The sequence below is a fragment of the Acipenser ruthenus genome, chromosome 26 (genome assembly GCF_902713425.1).
Source record: "Acipenser ruthenus chromosome 26, fAciRut3.2 maternal haplotype, whole genome shotgun sequence".
NCBI classification, from domain to species: Eukaryota; Metazoa; Chordata; class Actinopteri; order Acipenseriformes; family Acipenseridae; genus Acipenser; species Acipenser ruthenus.
The window spans coordinates 2,420,381-2,436,834 of record NC_081214.1 but is presented as its reverse complement, the minus strand read 5'-3'; the positions used below and the strand labels follow the sequence as shown (position 1 = coordinate 2,436,834).

At 44.7% G+C, this 16,454-nt stretch overlaps 1 protein-coding gene across 1 annotated transcript in view; it reads right to left on the bottom strand.

Annotated features, from left to right (window-relative positions):
• Positions 1-6,894: 6,894 nt before the first annotated feature.
• The window catches only part of smg6 (SMG6 nonsense mediated mRNA decay factor), a 71,074-nt gene continuing 61,514 nt past the window's right edge, over positions 6,895-16,454 (bottom strand). The window contains exons 16-19 of the mRNA XM_059001575.1: positions 15,260-15,404; positions 13,886-14,097; positions 13,330-13,411; positions 6,895-11,520 (exon numbers count right to left, since the gene is read on the bottom strand). Of these exons, the coding sequence (XP_058857558.1) occupies positions 11,390-11,520; positions 13,330-13,411; positions 13,886-14,097; positions 15,260-15,404 (570 nt within the window). The 3' untranslated portion in view covers positions 6,895-11,389. The remainder of the gene's footprint in view (positions 11,521-13,329; positions 13,412-13,885; positions 14,098-15,259; positions 15,405-16,454) is intronic.

Below are 16,454 nucleotides of genomic sequence, written 5' to 3'. Positions count from 1 at the left end.
CCAAATAATATATATATATATATATATATATATATATATATATATATATATATATATATATATATATATATATATATATATATATATATATAATTGGCTGAATAGCTGTAATATTTTAAGGAGAGAAGCAGGCAGTGTTGCGTTGCACAGGGGAAATAATGATCATCAGGAGTATCATGCTTAATAATGCTCCCAAAAAGCCAATGCACATTTTGCCGTTTCCGGCAGCCGTTTGCATGCATCGCATGATCAGAACCAAAGCTACCCTTGGCCTGGGCTGCAGATAAGGAGATTCGCTTAGCGGCTCTTCCGCTTGCAGAGGCTGATTGAATTGTCGTCTTCTCCATTCTGTCACCTCCGGAATGAATTCTCACACCAGGACCTTCTAAACCGACTTTCACCACGCTAGCGTCTGACCTTCCCAAATCAAACTCTGTGCTAGTACTGGGAGCTAGACGTCACAACTGTAAGTAGTCTTCTACCATTAACGTATTAAAATAAATAAATAAATAAATAAATAAAACCACTATGCTCTTCAAGCCAAAGTATGTTATTTAATAAATTACAAACATGCCCTTCATTCACATGTATAGAGCAGGGACCTGGAGGTTCTATCTGTGGTAAAGGGAATCCAGCACTCTCAGTAGCATATCAGCGTTTGCTTTTTAATATAATAATAAAAATATATGTATTTTGCAAAATTGCAAAAGGAAAGAAAAGCAAAAGTGAAACTGATTAATACCTCAGGACTGAAGACTTCATTTTTTTTTCTAAAATGGGATCCAAAGCTAATAATAATAATGAAAAAAAATTAATAAATAAAATTAAGGAAATCAAGCCAAAGTCTGAAGGGCAGCACTGAGTGAAGGGGAGGGAGGGTGACGTGGGCTTCACCCCCCCCCCCCACCCCACTTTGAGGTCTCCTGTACCCCATTCTCGTGTGGACCAGCTGTCCTGATAACCTGTGTTCAGTTTATAGACGCTTTTAAAAAAGAAAAAAAAAAAAAAAAAAAAAGAAATTTCTTGAAATGTGCTTGAAGCTACAGATTTATTTTTTGTGTGTTTGTTTTATTCTATTAAGGCAAAGTCAACTTCATCAAGATTAAATGTTCATTGGTGAGTTTTAGTCTTACAGTAACAGTGTTAACAGAATATAAACTGTGCAGGAATTGTATTTCTTTTTGTAACAGTTTTCAGTTGTTTAAATGTTAACATTTTTAACAAGTCACGTTTTTTCACTTTTAAAAAACTTGAACGACCAAAAACAGCACAACTGAAAACTGTTCTTTATCTAGCAGGGACATCACGTATGCCACTAATAGCCAATGCCAGGGCAGCTCAGGGTTCGAGGGCCTTTCTTCAAACAGAAACCTATTTACCCTCTTTCGTGTTTTTGCATTGTGTTCCCTCCTAAATCAGGATATGACAGCACTGTATTAAAACACGCTGTCATGGCGCTGCACAGACAGTGGTTTCCATGGCTGTAGCTGACAGTGTGAGAGATGGATGAGAACACACGGGTAGAGACAGAGATAGATACATGTGGTATGAAGGCATTCAGATGGATAGAGCCTGGTGGAGATGTTCCGAGCTGGTGTGTAGTCTAGGTCAGACATTCTCAATCTGCATTGCTTTCCATTACGCTTGACGAGAGACCGCATCTTTACACTGTGGTAATGCATGTCAGACTTCAGAAGAATTGAGATATATATATATATATTATTTAAATATATATATATACAGTATTTAAAATCGGACAGCGCTGCTTCAGTTGTGAACAACCTGGCCACACCTCAGTTTTATTGGTCGATAAAAAAAGAATATTGTGTCTGACGCTGGAGTGTTCGGAGGTTCTAATTGTTCAGAGGTTCTGCTTTATCATGCATGCTGTAAACAGTAAGCCGTTATCTGCTTAATCCACCCTGACAATCTACAGCCAATCTTTTAGGCTGTGCAGGAGAGACTTTATCTGGAATGGACTGAAAACAGCCAAGGGCATAGTTAGCAAAGGGATTCTAGCCATGCTCTTTTCTAAATTCTTCATGAGGGCTGCATGCCCAAACGCCACCTAAAGATTCTCAGCACTGAATAGTATAGTTTAAAGGTCTAGTTGGAGCAGAAACCTGGACTGGAATTCCCCTCAAGTGGATCAGGGTCGGGCACCTGTTCTGTATCCTTGGACGTCTAACGCAGGGTGTCAGATTGTGACAATTCAAGGAGAGCATTCAGGTTCACAGTACAGTTACTGAAAACACTCATTTGGTTGGTTCTGCTAATTACTGCATTTCCTACGTTATTAACCACTTATAAAAGTGTCTTCCAAAACCGTACTTGAACTGTCTGCTGTACTTTTACACCCCGCTTACTGGAAAGCAGGCAGAAATGTTTTTGCTGTTTTTCTTTTCCCTTATATATATATAAGGTCTGACTTTTTAGCTACAGCCAGCCTGTCGGTATAGAATGTGATTGTTGCAAAGGAATGAAACTGCCCCAGGATAGGATTTCAGAAAAGTGTGAGTCAGACGGGGCACTTAATGTCGACTTGGAAGAGAAATGTATTAAATTAGATCTCAGAACATGCTTCAAGATATTAACTGTGGGACTGCTCAGTGGTTAATTCACGACTGGGAAGTTTTGAGGATTTTAGTTTTTTTTATAATTCAGTGTGCAAGGACTCTTCTCAACTTCACTGCCCTCGATATCTGATATTTTACAAAGCCTCCAGCGCCATGTGCAAATCAGCCAGGGAAAGAGAGCCGGAGCGCTGCGTGTGAAACGCTGCATATTGAAACGGACCGATTTCACAGTGCATGCATATCTCTCTCTCTCTCATGTGTGGGGCAGGCAGGAAGCGCTCAGGGTTTCTCTTCTCAATTGAATAAACAGGGCGCACAGCGGGGCGCTGCTCTCATTGTCTGACAATGGGAGTGAGACGGGCCTCCTGACCCCACTCCATTCACTAAATCTTAACAATGTTTGCTTTTACTTATTTTTTATTTTTTTATCTATTTGAGGAAAAAAAAAAAAAAGTTGTAAATAGCCTTGCTGAGTTCTTTGCCTCTGGGATCATTCACTTCCGATTCATTTCCAGTCATTGTGCCCCTCTGCTTGTTTCGGACACTGCACTGACTATACAGGGGGTTCAGAGGACTGGGTTTGGGGCAGCAAGCTTTAGGATGTGTTGTACGTCTGGAGAGACAGTTATAGACGGTTGTAGGAAAAAAAATAACAAGGTGTGTTAGATTAAAAAAAAAGAACAAAATATTTACAAATAAGCTGTTTAGCAAAATATCAGCTGCTATGACAGGACCGACCCTTATTAAATGAAATGCCTCTATTACAGCTATTCAGTTACACTGCGATTCAAAAAGCCTATGCATACAGTGGCGTTTAGTGGTGCGACAGTGGTGGGAGGTGAACACTTGGAAGACAGATGCCATGTTGGTGAAAGACAGCAAGAACTTCCGTAAGAAAAATACAGTAAAATACAGCAGTATGAAATCTGTGGTGAGTTGACTTTGCCTTACTAAATGTCTCGTTAACAGCTGAAACCAAATCCGGTTTTGTACAAAATGAAAAAAAAACAAACGAATAAATGAATAATTATTAAATAAGGCAGTATTTTAGCATGAAATGCAACTTGCCACTAAAGAAAAAAAAAAAACTAATGTTTTAATCATGTTTCCCTTTTGCAGGGATTTGTATTAAAAAAAAAAAAAAAATCTGCTAAAAAGGTTGAATCTGTGATTGGGGTAGGACTGTACACCAGTCTGCTCTGTGGGCCAAAGCAGCTGTCAGCTAATACAGTGCAAGATACCCCGTCCAGCTGTTCCTGTTTCTGTTACTGTGGGGCAAGAGGGCGGGAGTGGGATCACTGCTGCTTAAGGATCTTTATTATATCCAGCTGTGAAATATTTACTCCAAAAAAATGCACAATTCTGTGTTTCAGTATTTAAGAATTTCCGGCCTCCCATCCCTCTGCTTGAAATTGCTTCAGCTCCCTCTCTCCCTTCTAGTCCGTTAGGACAAACCACTCGGCCACACTGCCTGGTTTCCAGTACCCCCAGCTCCAACCACTAGGCCACACATCTTCCCAGTCCCTCAGTTATAACCACTAGGCCACACAGTTTCTCTCCCAGCTCATCCCCAGCTCTAACCACTAGGCCAGACGGCTTTTCTCCCTCCCAGTTTTAACCACTAGGCCACACGCTTATCCAGCCCCTTGATTCTAACCACTAGGGCATACTGCATCCCTCCCCCTCTCCCAGTCGCTCATCCCTGCCCGCTAACCCTTGCTGCCTCCCTTCTCTTGAGATGAGAGCTCTAGGCCAGCCTGCCTTCTATGCGACCTCCAAAGCAGAGCCAAGACTTCCTGTCTTGTTCCATCTTGGCTGAGGTTGTTTCCTGTGTTGCTCGCTGGAATGCAGCACAGAGAGCACGGTTGTGCACTGAGATGCAGCCCCCAGTCTCCAGGCTCCAGTCTGCGGCAGCAGCAGCAGCTGTGTCGGGCACAGGGGAGGGGGTACTGCCCCGGTGCTGCCAGAGCCAAAGAAAACACATTCAGTAAATGTGTGTGTGTCCCTCTGGCTGAAGAGACGCTAATTGGGAGTGTTTGCTTCGAAGAAACAGTCTTTACCAGATTTGTTAAACTACAAATGCAGATTAAGGAGTAATGCTATTATTTTATTATGGGCAGCTGGCCCTTTTTAAAGGACTATCCATGCTAGACTAGAGGAACCTGTGGAAATAACTATTTAAGCTTAAAACTGCCTTTAAAAAGAGTTGTGGTTTGAAAGCGAGGGAGTGTATGTGCGGGTCTACCAGGGCAGCACTGAATGACCTGCAAGCCAGCATCTCCACCCTTAGGCAGGGCCACCTTCCCCTGGCACTCAGTTTAAGCCACACAGCGTGGTAAACTGGCAGGGCCGTCTCTGCAAGGACATGGTGTCGGGCAGGCAGAGAGAGAGAGCAGCGTTTTCCCCTCTGTTGCTCCTATGGAGCGGGCACGGAGCTGAGATGCCAGTTAGCATGGGATGCCAGTTTACACACCGTGTCTACTGTAGCATGGCATGGCTAACTGGCAGCTAGAGCATGGAGCTCGGGGGAGCGAATTAGAGGATTTCTAAAGATACAAAAGATATACATTTAAAAGAACATTTCCTGGGATGGCTGTTGCTCGAGTAACAATTATTATTTGAATACTGGACACAGAGAAGAGACTGCAGCATACACAGGCCTGATTATCTCAATACAAGCCGAACGCAGATACGGATGCAGCACAAGCTGGATCAAGCTCCTTCTTGATCGCTTCACTTCACAAGCTGAATATGACTATGGGTGTCGTAACGTCATGCTAATGAAGTACGCTGTTTACTTTATTTTGTATTATAAAAAATGATTAACTTACCAAACTCTGAGGGGTGTTAACTCAGTAGAGGAACCTCAAACTCACTGCTTCTCTCTCCTCCCCTCTCTCAGCACACTGGCATGAGCACAGTAACAGAAATAAAAGCACTGGAGTTTAAGCTGACAGCTAGTATTTTTTTACAGGATTACACATATTAAATAGTTTTTTCATAAACCATCACATCTGTAAAGTTTTTTCTTTTGTTAATAAATTTGTAAAGTTTTTTTTTAAGTAATTTGCAATACACAACACCAAAAACAGTATTTTTCTATAAAAAAAAAAGTCAAATGTTAAATTTGTTTTTATTTGCATTAATAACAAAAAAATGAATGTATTTATTGCATGTTAAGTGTTTTATATTTCAATGTTTTGTTTGTATAAAATTCAAATGGTGGGACTTTTTTTTCTTCTATTTTCTATGTTTTAATAAAATGTGGGCTTTTTTGTATTTTTTTTTTATTTTAAAAAGTCCAGAATGAAAATGTAATTTTTGTTTTTCTATACTTAACACCAAAAAAGAGCAATAAAATGTTTTTTTTTTTTTTAAATCACAAAAGCTGAACATTTCTTATCAGGTCATTCCGACTATTGACAACATTGTGCAACTATTTAAGATTCCGAGAGGTTTTCTTAAGACTGTCCTTAAGGGAATGGCACCAGAATTCCTGTGTGGCTGTAGCTGCCGTGTTGAGGAAGGAATCAAGCACATCAGGTGTTGTGGTCACTTTCAGTCACGATAGGCTAGACAGCAGAAGCACGATAACAGCCAATCATTACAGGTGCTTCTGTACTCAAGACAGTACATGGCTTGCTGCCGTGCTGAATCAGTGTCCTGTCACTGACTGTGGAATCCTATTGACTCTGTTACACAGGGGGTCCCATTAGTCGAGGGATCGTGGGCAGAATTGTTAAGATTGGTCGACTTTCTGTTTCTTTCAGGTGTGAAATGCAAATGCATGAGATACAAATGCATGATGACCTCATATGAGGGTCCCCCCCTATAGAAAAGCAATGGAAAGAAATGGAAAAACTACTTTTTCAGTGTGCATGAAAGGGTTCAGCACAGAGGAACGAATTCAGATCGCCGCCTGATTTAACAGTGAACATGCTAAATCAGAGTAATACACGATATTGCCAATGATACTGGACTTAGGGTACCTTGTAGATTCACACCTAGTCTACAGACCTCTCCACCTGTTCTTTCTAGATCTCAGCCATAAACCTGCAACCCCAGCTCCTCTCTGTCCACAGCAAGAGCTCCTATTACACAGAGGGCTTTAAGGGCTCTGGCATTACCAGGTGCCCGGAATTGGGGTGCCAATGTACCCCATCACGACATACAATACAGCAAATTCACACGCGCTACCCACCCACTCAAAAAGTGTGTACTAAAGAACAGTGGCCCTGGTTAAAGATAATCAGAAGAGCAGGGAAACAAATCCAACCAAATACACTATAAAAAAAAAAATAATAAAAAATACAAAACATTTTTAAAGCCAACCTTTTTATTATTAATAATAAATAAAAAAATAAAAGGAAAACAAATCATTTACAAGGCAAAGCATGTCAGAGGGCAGTCAGCATGGACTACACTGTGCAGCTGAACGTAACCCGACACTAAGTGCACCGAAAACGGCATTCTGTCAAAACCAACCCAACCTAAATCTGCTCCACATTACAGCCCGCACCCCACCCAGCCCGCCACACACCACATGCAAGAGCAGGAACACACAGCAACACTCTGCTTCTGCACAAAGAGGGGGCAGCGGGTTACACGGGTCAACTTTTTACAACTTTTCACTGCATTTCGTTTTTTAAGGTGGTCCAAAGAGCCAGGGGCAGCGCACTGGCTCAGCAGGGATTGAAGTTTATTAGGAAACTACCTCAGCAAGGAGCTGGCTATAAAGCCAGAATGGTGAGCATAGGGAGGCAGGTTCCTCATCTCTGTAACTATCCAGGTGTGCGGTCAAGAGAACACTCTGGGATGACGTCAAGACACATTGGTAAAAGAACAGGGGACAACACGGGTATAAGATATTAGTCCAGAGGAGGAAAGCAGAACTAAAGCAACAGCTTCTGGAACGGATGCTTGAAAGTGAGGCATCTGACATCCGAGCCAAGGCTGGCTGCATTTCCACGATACTGACTCGAACTCGCTTAAAAAATCACTTACAGAGCCTGCGCTTGAAATGGTGGGCTTGGGCCTGAGTTCATCCTGCAGGCGTTTCTTGTTTATTTTAATTGTAACAGAGCCCATTGCAGCCCACGGTTACAGTGCTGGGCAGCTAAGAATTGCAGGTTGGGTTGATTATTAAGAGACAAGGCAATGACAGTTCCGGAAAACGGAGTTGAAAACCCACCAAACTTAATTTAAAAATCAGAGCCCCGAACAGTACGTTGGAATTAGTTTGAAGCGCCCCCAGTATGAGGTAAGACGTTGACAATAGCCAGTCCCAGCTGCTATCACTACAAAGCATCTGTGCTTCAATCTGCTTTCCTCGTCTTTAACAAGCAGGAAAAAGAACGGACTTCCTCAAGCTCCAGCTCTCTGAACCACCTTATAACACATGCAACAGAAATGCTCTTTGCAGCATTTTAAATAGAAAAATAAACACACAGAAAACATCTAAACTAAAAACGTCTTGAATTAGAAAACATATGTACAGTACGCATCATCCTCTGTGAACTGAAATGTCGCTAGGCCCTCGAACTTAGCTCTTTTTGTATTGCTTATAAATGTTCTCTATCTAAAGGAAACATGAGAATAAAGTCTTAAAATGTCTTTAAAAAAAACCCCAAAAAAACAAAAGTAGAGCTGACGTCTGTATTTATAGAGCGTTTAACTGATGCGCTATAAGGGGTATGTTAAAGGCCAGTCCCCATCGACACTACAGGACTGCACTTCAAGATAAACTGCACAGGCTGACCACACCTGTACTTGCACTCGTTAACAGTTAGCAACTGAAACTCTACTTTAAAACTGCATTTCTTTACTCAATACCTTTTTAAATCTACAGGCTACCTAATATCAATGTATTGATACCAATATCTACTCCTGCTTTATTTAAAGTATGGAGTAAGTCAATTAAAACGTAAGTTTTATATATAAATCTTTGGTGATTTTTCTGGCTCCTGACAAAGTACCCCTGCTGTAGGTCACAAATATAAGGTGCATCACGACAACAACCCCCCAATATTCCTCAGTCTGATTGTATTGCTTAAACTGCATATTAGGAAAATGGTTTGAAAAAAAAATAACAATAAAGCCAACAAACTAGTTTCAACAACAACTGAAAAAAAGTTTCCTGAAATAGCCATGTGCCACGGAGGTCTTTGATTCACACGCATGCCCATTCCAGCTAGCCTGGTCAGACATGTCCTAATAGAGAGTTAGATTCAGGAAGAAGAACCTCTGTGACAGGCAGGGCGGGTCTGTGCCTGACGTGATCGGCTATCAGTCCTGAAACCAGACCCCCTCCTTGGCTCCCGTCCCTGCTGGCACACTCCGCAGACTCAGCATCGTAAACCAGCAAATGCCAAAGGTCCTGGTATTCAGTGTCCACGGGTTCAGGGGACCCTGACCTGTGGAAGGCGTGCACAGAGCTGCTCCATCAGTGTGATCGGCTGTTCAGCAACGTACCTGGGCAGCTCCAAAGTGTGCTGGGGTGTTCAGTGGTGCTGAATGGATCTCATTGTAGATCAGCCCGCTCGGAAAGAGCCCAGGTTTTTATAAAGAGAGTAATGAAAAGCATCAACTTATTTAAATTGTGTTTTAGTCCGATGATGCACACAGATTAAGAATAGCCTCAATTTATCAAAATATTTCATATCAGAAGGATTTATTTATTTTTTTTCCACCCCAATAATGATTTAAACAGTCAAATATTTACAATAGTTCGTTGCTGAATCAAAACCCAGGACTGTTAGGCTTTGTTTGCCAGGCAGTTGAACAAACTGGGTTGCGGATGAGTTGGAAATCTGGACATTTTTCGGGCATGTATGTGGTGGCTCCACTGGGGGAAGTGGAGTTCTGCAACTCCAGAAAAGGTCCTGCGTGGTAAACGGCACACCCACATAGTGAGAGTTTGTGGAAGCAGAGCTATGGATCTTGCCGTTTCAGGCTGCAAACAGCTGTCAGAGCCTGGGCTGAGCTGGTGGCTGACTGCGCTACCTGAGATTCTGCAGACGTGAAAAAGCAAGTGCCGGAGCCAGCTGGAGTGAACAAACAGCTCTGGAAAAAGCCATTGAGGAGCGTCAGAGCGGTCTTCTTTATATGTCTCCGAGACGGCTGCAGACAGACCAAGCATGCCTTCAGATTCAGCACACGCAATGTCTGCTCCTTCAAAATAAACTTTCTTCATCAGCTACACTGGCTGCAGATCCCCATCATCCCTGGCCAGCAGGTCTTGTTAGTCAGTTAGTTCATTAGTTATTTACAACTACAGAGTTGAGACTATGGGTTGGGCAGTCCGTTGTTCCAATTGGTTAACAAGTTCTTAGTTTTTATTCATGCATCTGTCCTCCATTTTTGCAAGGATCCTTGAAGTAATGTCACTCCCGTGGAGCTGTGGTTTACCCAGGTGGAGCCAGGCCAGTGCTCTGTAAAAGATACCACTTTCAATGACTTCTTACCCAGCCTCCCTGCAAGAATGGAGGCCAAAGCACCGTCCCTCCAACAAAAACACCCAGACAAAAATAATTCTTAATAAAAAATCCATATATTACAGCATAAAAAATAAAAATAAAAATAAATAACAGCAAACTATAAAATTGCTAAATAATATATATATATATATATATATATTTTTTTTTTAGCAAAAACTTTGTATAACATGGAGCTCACAGGCTTCCACTGTCATGCTTATCAAAACCAAAAGAAAAAAGAAAAACAGCCAGCTCACAGATGCACAAGACATACAGATCTACCGTAAAAGCTGTATACAGTACAGTTAGCACTGTCTACATGGGAAACAGCTACCCATTTCAGAACCCCCACCCCCACCCCCACTTTAAAACAGAATGCATCGAGCATGAACCTTGAAATGGTACCCACCCCCCTCGGTTTAAATACCCCAGCCCCTGGTCTTCAGTGCAGAAAGGAATTATGGGAACTGTAGTTTTCTAGGCATATTGAATCCTTTATAGTCTTTAGGGGCCGTGGAGTCAGGAGTAGGAATTCATTAGTTAGATGGAGTCAAAGACAGCTCCACGTCCCAGATCTTAATGCCAGAGAGAGACTAGGAGACCCGTGTGCCACCATGTCTTAGAATCGCTTTCAATGCACCCCACAGACTGCTTTTCAGTCTGTGCACTCTTCGGGCAGAATAATCAGTAAACTTTTAAAAACAACAATTTCGGATACCACTGAATTCAGGGAGATAAAGGCAGGCGAGACACACGTGACGAACCGCACTGCGCCTGAAACGTAAACAAGCAAGAAAGTCACAAGAGGTGAGTAAAAAAAAAAAAAAAAAAAAAAAAAATATTGGGGTCACCAGAGAGCATCTGGACAGGACAGCCCCCACTCACATTCACAAAACCAAAACCAAAACCAACCAAGCCTTCCCTCGTTCTCTCAATTCCACTCCACTCTGGGCCACGCGACTCGGACCCCTCCCTCCCTTATCTGTGGCTTCAGTGGGTTACCATCCTGTGGCTGCGTTCACTCACTCACGCTGCAGCTTAACTCAGTGCTGTGGTTGCCTAGCCACAAATCTTCATCACCATCATCATCATCATCATCTTGAGTTTCATTGCAATCTAAAAGGTTGTTAGGTCGAGAGAGAGGTCATTTCTATTATAGAGGAACTTACAGTAAAGCCTCTTTTAACAGATCCCTTCAATCTAAACTCCCTCCCTCCCTCCCTCCCTCTCTCTCTTCTTTCACTCCCTCTTTCTCTTGTTTGTCATTTGTTTTTCGCTCAGAGGAATTCATTTGTGTCGTATCTTCTCCCGTGCGCTGCTGGCCCGCCCGCTCTGGTTTCATCCCACTTTGGCCCACTTGAGGAAGGCTGGGATGTCCCGGACAGGCACGTTTCGGGTCAGCGCTTTCACTCGCAGGTTCCGGTCGTCCGTCAGCAGAACCACCTCCCTGCGCAGACGAATGGGCTCGTCTGGAATCAGAGAGAGAGAGAGAGAGAGAGAGAGAGAGAGAGAGAGAGAGAGAGAGAGAGAGAGAGAGAGAGAGAGAGAGAGAGAGAGAGAGAGAGAGAGAGAGAGAGAGAGAGAGAGAGAGAGAGAGAGGGAGGAGAGAGAGAGAGGGGAAAAAAAGACAGCATCACAAACTATCACAAGCAAACCCAACCAGCGCAGGATCATCTTGGGATCACTTTAAGAAAGTGGATTAAATAAGTCTGCACAAGAGCAAAATTTTAGTTTTCATCATGGGTCCTCCAGGGATAAAAACAAAGACTCCCATTGCACAGCAGTTCCTGGTTTTACTATAAGTTTATTAAGACACACCTGAGCTTGTTACCTGTGCACTGTGGCTCATGAAGCTCGTAGTAAAAGCTGGAGTGGGTGAAACTGCACATACCCGCTCTGTACAGTCACAGACACATGGCTGCCGCTCCTGCTGTGCTGCACAGTGTTTTTGAAGAGAGCTGGCAGGCAAGCAGGCAGCCTGTCAGCCCAGTGCAGTTAGCTAGCAGGCACAGTACATACTGCAGAGGTATTCTTTACAGTACAACTGCCACTGCAAAGCATGCTGAGCCGACAGCTGCCAGTGCAAAGTCTAGTTAGACAGCCCGGAGCTCAGGCACAGCACACATCACAGGAACCGTGTCAGCCACCTGGAATGAACCCTTTGGGACGTATTTTGTGGTGTGATGCACCTCTAAAACTTTTACTACTGCAGAAAAAAAGTTTTTGGGCAACAGTATACTGTGGGCTCTCATCGTGAGTTGGATAGAGAAAGTTTTTTTTGGAATAAAATAAAGATTTGTTTGCATGAATCTAGGCCGACAACAGATTTGTGAACAACTGAATCTATCAAAACTCTCATTCTTTAAATAACTCAAGCAAAGGGAACAGTGCCCTGCACTTAAGAAAATCCCTATCCTGACGGGAGGAATGGAACCTCTCCATGCATCCGCTGGTGGTTCTTTCCTCAAACAGAACCAGCCTCTGGGCACGGTTTCCCCCACACTGCAACGTCACAGCACTCAGAACCCCCCTTCCCCCAGTGTTTTGACAGCACTGTGTTGAAGTCCAGACGCAGTGTGCAGAGCCATGCTGCGTCATGGTGTGCAGGGTAAGCGGGGCTGACAGAGTCGCACACACTAAGTGACAGGTTAATCTGCTCTGCAGGCAGGCAGGGGAAAGGGGTTTCCCACAGTGGGAAGGGAAACGCTGATCAAAAAACAGTCACACCGCAGCCAGCTGCCATCTGTGTGTGTGTGTGTGTGCTTCAACTTATACCCTGTTTAACTGCATACAACTGGCAAACACACAGAGTCCATTTCAATACTGTTTAATACCAGTTTAAGGTGCTGATGCACAGTCCTACAATGGCTCTGCACTTTTCATGTCTGTGCAGGTGTCTGCACCTGGCTGGAATTTTATCTCTCTCTCTCTCTCTCTCTCTCTCCCCCCCCCATTAAATGTTTTGATGGATTTAGGAGCTTGTGAATAGCGCTGGATTGACGACAAAACATACTGTACCCAATACACTGTATCAAGCATGCAAAAGAAACAAAGGAAATAAAACGCCCAACACAAACCACTGTACACACAACCAAAACTATAACCAGTTCATGTGCAACCGCAACAAAGCATCATGCCTGGATGGTTGCTCTCCGTCAAGCCTGGCTAAGACTCCACCCTGTGCATCACGGCTGGATGCTCCCGGAGAGCTGCTCTCAGCCCTGGTTGAGTGCAGCTGTGCTGCTGCCTCTCCCTGTGGGTGGTCCCTGGAGCGTTACCTTTCTGAGTGGGCATGAAGTCCTTGGCTTTGTCTTTGCAGTAGTGCAGGCAGCAGGACAGGATGAGGTCATCGTTGTTTCCCTGGGACGGCACAGACAGGCAGGACTCAGAAACAGACAGGCCAGCCGCCTTCATTGTAAAATGCTGCAGCTTCCCTTACAGAATTGCTAGTCCTACACTCCTAGTCCCCGAAAGAACCCCTCTCATAACTATACATTCCCTTCTAGAACTCCAGTCCTGCTGAGTCGCCTATAGAACCCTTAGTCTAATACTCTGTAGTGTATGAGGGGGCGAGTTCTGTGGTGCACAAGGTCCCCTAAAGAACCCTAGTCCTATACTCCCAGTCCCATATAGAACCCCTCCCTATACACTAGACATTCCCCTACTGAACCCCAATCCTGTTGTGTCACCTATAGAAGCCCTTCCCATACACTATTCTAAGTCCCCTACAGAACTCTAGTCATACACACAGCCCCACCACACCTTTCCCTATAGAAGTCCTAGTCCTGCTTGTCCCCTGTCGCTCCCCCAGTCCTATACAGGCCCTCGCTGTACCTGCTGTCCCGTAGGGTCCTCGCTGCGGAAGGAGATGGACTCCAGCTCATTCCCCCGGCTGGTCAGAGCTCTCAGGCAGGGCTCTCTGTTCTCGAACCCGCGCTCCAGGAAGCTGATGGCACTGCGGGCGTGCTCCTGAACCTGCCGGGCGTGGCTGCCAGTGCGGTACTCCGTCTCCTGCCCCCGTGCCAGCCCGTCCAGCTCCGTGATCACTGCGGGCACAGACAGGGGAGGGGAACCAACCGATCAACACCGAGAAACTAGCGTTCGCGTCCCAGCCCACCTCCCCGATATACAGCAATACTCTCCTTCCCTCTGCCCCAGCTCACCCAACTCCTGGATCATCGAAGGGTACAGGCAGTGAGGAAACTGGGGCCATTGCAAAGGTTTGACCAGACTCAAACTGATGCCCAGCCTTAGCTGCTTAGTTATGGACTGCAGGGAGTCGGGTAGCACTGCAGGCATTGGTACGAACCGCCTCTCTCTGCCTCTTTAAATAAGGAGCTGAGAGGCGAGCAGGCTGCCCCCCTGCTGGTGTTAATTGATCCATCACTGTGGCAGGATTAGTGCTTCCCTATTAAACTGCCAGTCCTTCCTCTGTTTTGTTTTACTATAAACAAATTAAGTGTAATGTTTTTTGTTTGAGCGCTTTGAAAGCTCTCTCACCCTCTCTCTTCTCCCGGTGCTACTCAAGCAGTCTGGTGCAGCGAGAGCAGCCTGGTTTAAAAGTGACACGGAGCTTGGGGCATGTTTAAAACTACACCGCATTTCATTGTGTATTGCACCTGGGAGGCAAACACTGCGACTTTGGACAGTATTGTTGCCTTCCTCCAGTAACCCACCACTGTTATTGATCAGCCACGAACTTGACCCTGTAACCTCACCCTTGTCCTGAACAGGGTACCTAGTCTCTGGGACAGGGAATCGAATCTTTTTGCAGGGAATGCACAGCTCCCTCTCTCCCTTCTCTTTGGGTGGCTGTGACTCTTGTCCCTCTTTCTCTCAATCTCTCCCTCCCTCCTTCCTTTTCAGCCAGACCCCCCACAGCCCCAGCCAGTCCTGCAAGATACGCAGTTTACCAACACAACGCAGAGCCTGGGAGCAGGATGGCTTTTTTTTCTTCTCTCTCTCTCTCTCTCTCTCCCTCTCTCATCACTTTTTAGAAAGAACAACCAATTGCAAACAGGGATCAAAATGATAAAATTGTTAATGACAGATCATGTAAAACCTTACAACACAACCCCTTTTAACTTTTAGTTACAGGTCAAACAGTAGTGTAAATAGTAGCGGGCTGCTTAGCACATTGTCTCGGAGAGCATTTACAAACAGCGCAGTAAATGAAAGCTTGGCTGTGCCAGGCTGTGCTGCACTCACCGATGAGGGGCACCACCAGTATGTAAGCCTTGCAGCTCAGCAGCTTGGCCAGGCCGTTCAGGTGGTCAATGAAGCCGTTGGTGTCGGGGACCAGGAACACGGGAGTGATCTCAATCTCCAGCTGCCTGCAGGGCTGCAGCACTGCCTGCAATACAACACAGCACACACAGGGGGGGGGGCGTTAGAGAGGAGGGGGGTAATCTCAATGTGCTGTAGCAGCACAACGCACAGCACAAGAGGAGGTGGGTAATCTCAATGTGTCTGTATCAACACAACCCGGCTCTCAGTCTGTCTGACACAACAGCAGCAATACAACACACTGCAATAAAACCAAATAAAACAATAGCAACATTGTGTGGTGGCTTGCTTACCCCATGCTGTTGGAACACAAACACGGTACAGAGAACGCAGTACTGCACGGGGGTCAGACAGCCAGCAAACTCAATAATCATGTTGTGTCTAGAGGACTCGGTACTGGGGGGTGAGGGGATCTGAGATCCAGCAAGACTGTTAGACTCCTGTCTTTTTGAAAGTTGAAATGTCTACTTGAGCAGTATCACTGTAGTGTAGTTACTTGATAGATCTCTCACCTCTAAACCAATTAATTACGTCTTACATTTCCACCAAGGAAAAATCTGTCCACACAAGGTAAAACCAACTTTTAAAACATTCTGCTTAAACTCTAAAGAACAAGCAGAGTTCATACTCTCGTCTCAACATCTCAACAGGGAGCACTAACCAAGGTGTCCTGGAGCTGGTACTTTGTGCAGAACTGTATGTCTGTGACTCCGCACGTGCGTCCCCGCGTCTGTCTGTGTCAGTGAGTGTGTGGAAGGGGAGTTTGTCTGTGTCTGTGTGTGTGTGTGTGTGTCAGTATGTGTGTGTTTGTGTGGGTGAAAGGGTTTTTATTTTTATTTTTGTCCTTTGCAGTTTTTTTCCCAGCTTCTACCCGGCAGATCTGCTGGCAGCGGACAAGATGCCTGTGCTGGATGTCACGTCTCCCTGAGATCCCGGAGAGAGGGATAACAGGATGAGAGGAGTGAGGAGGGGATAGAATCAGAGGGGAGGAAGAATGGGAGAACAAGAGGATGAGAGAGAGGGGGTGAGGAATGAGAGTGGGACAGACACAGCATGGTAAGAAAAAAAGGGGGATAAGCGGGGAGAGGGAAATGGGGATACTATTAGATACGAGATA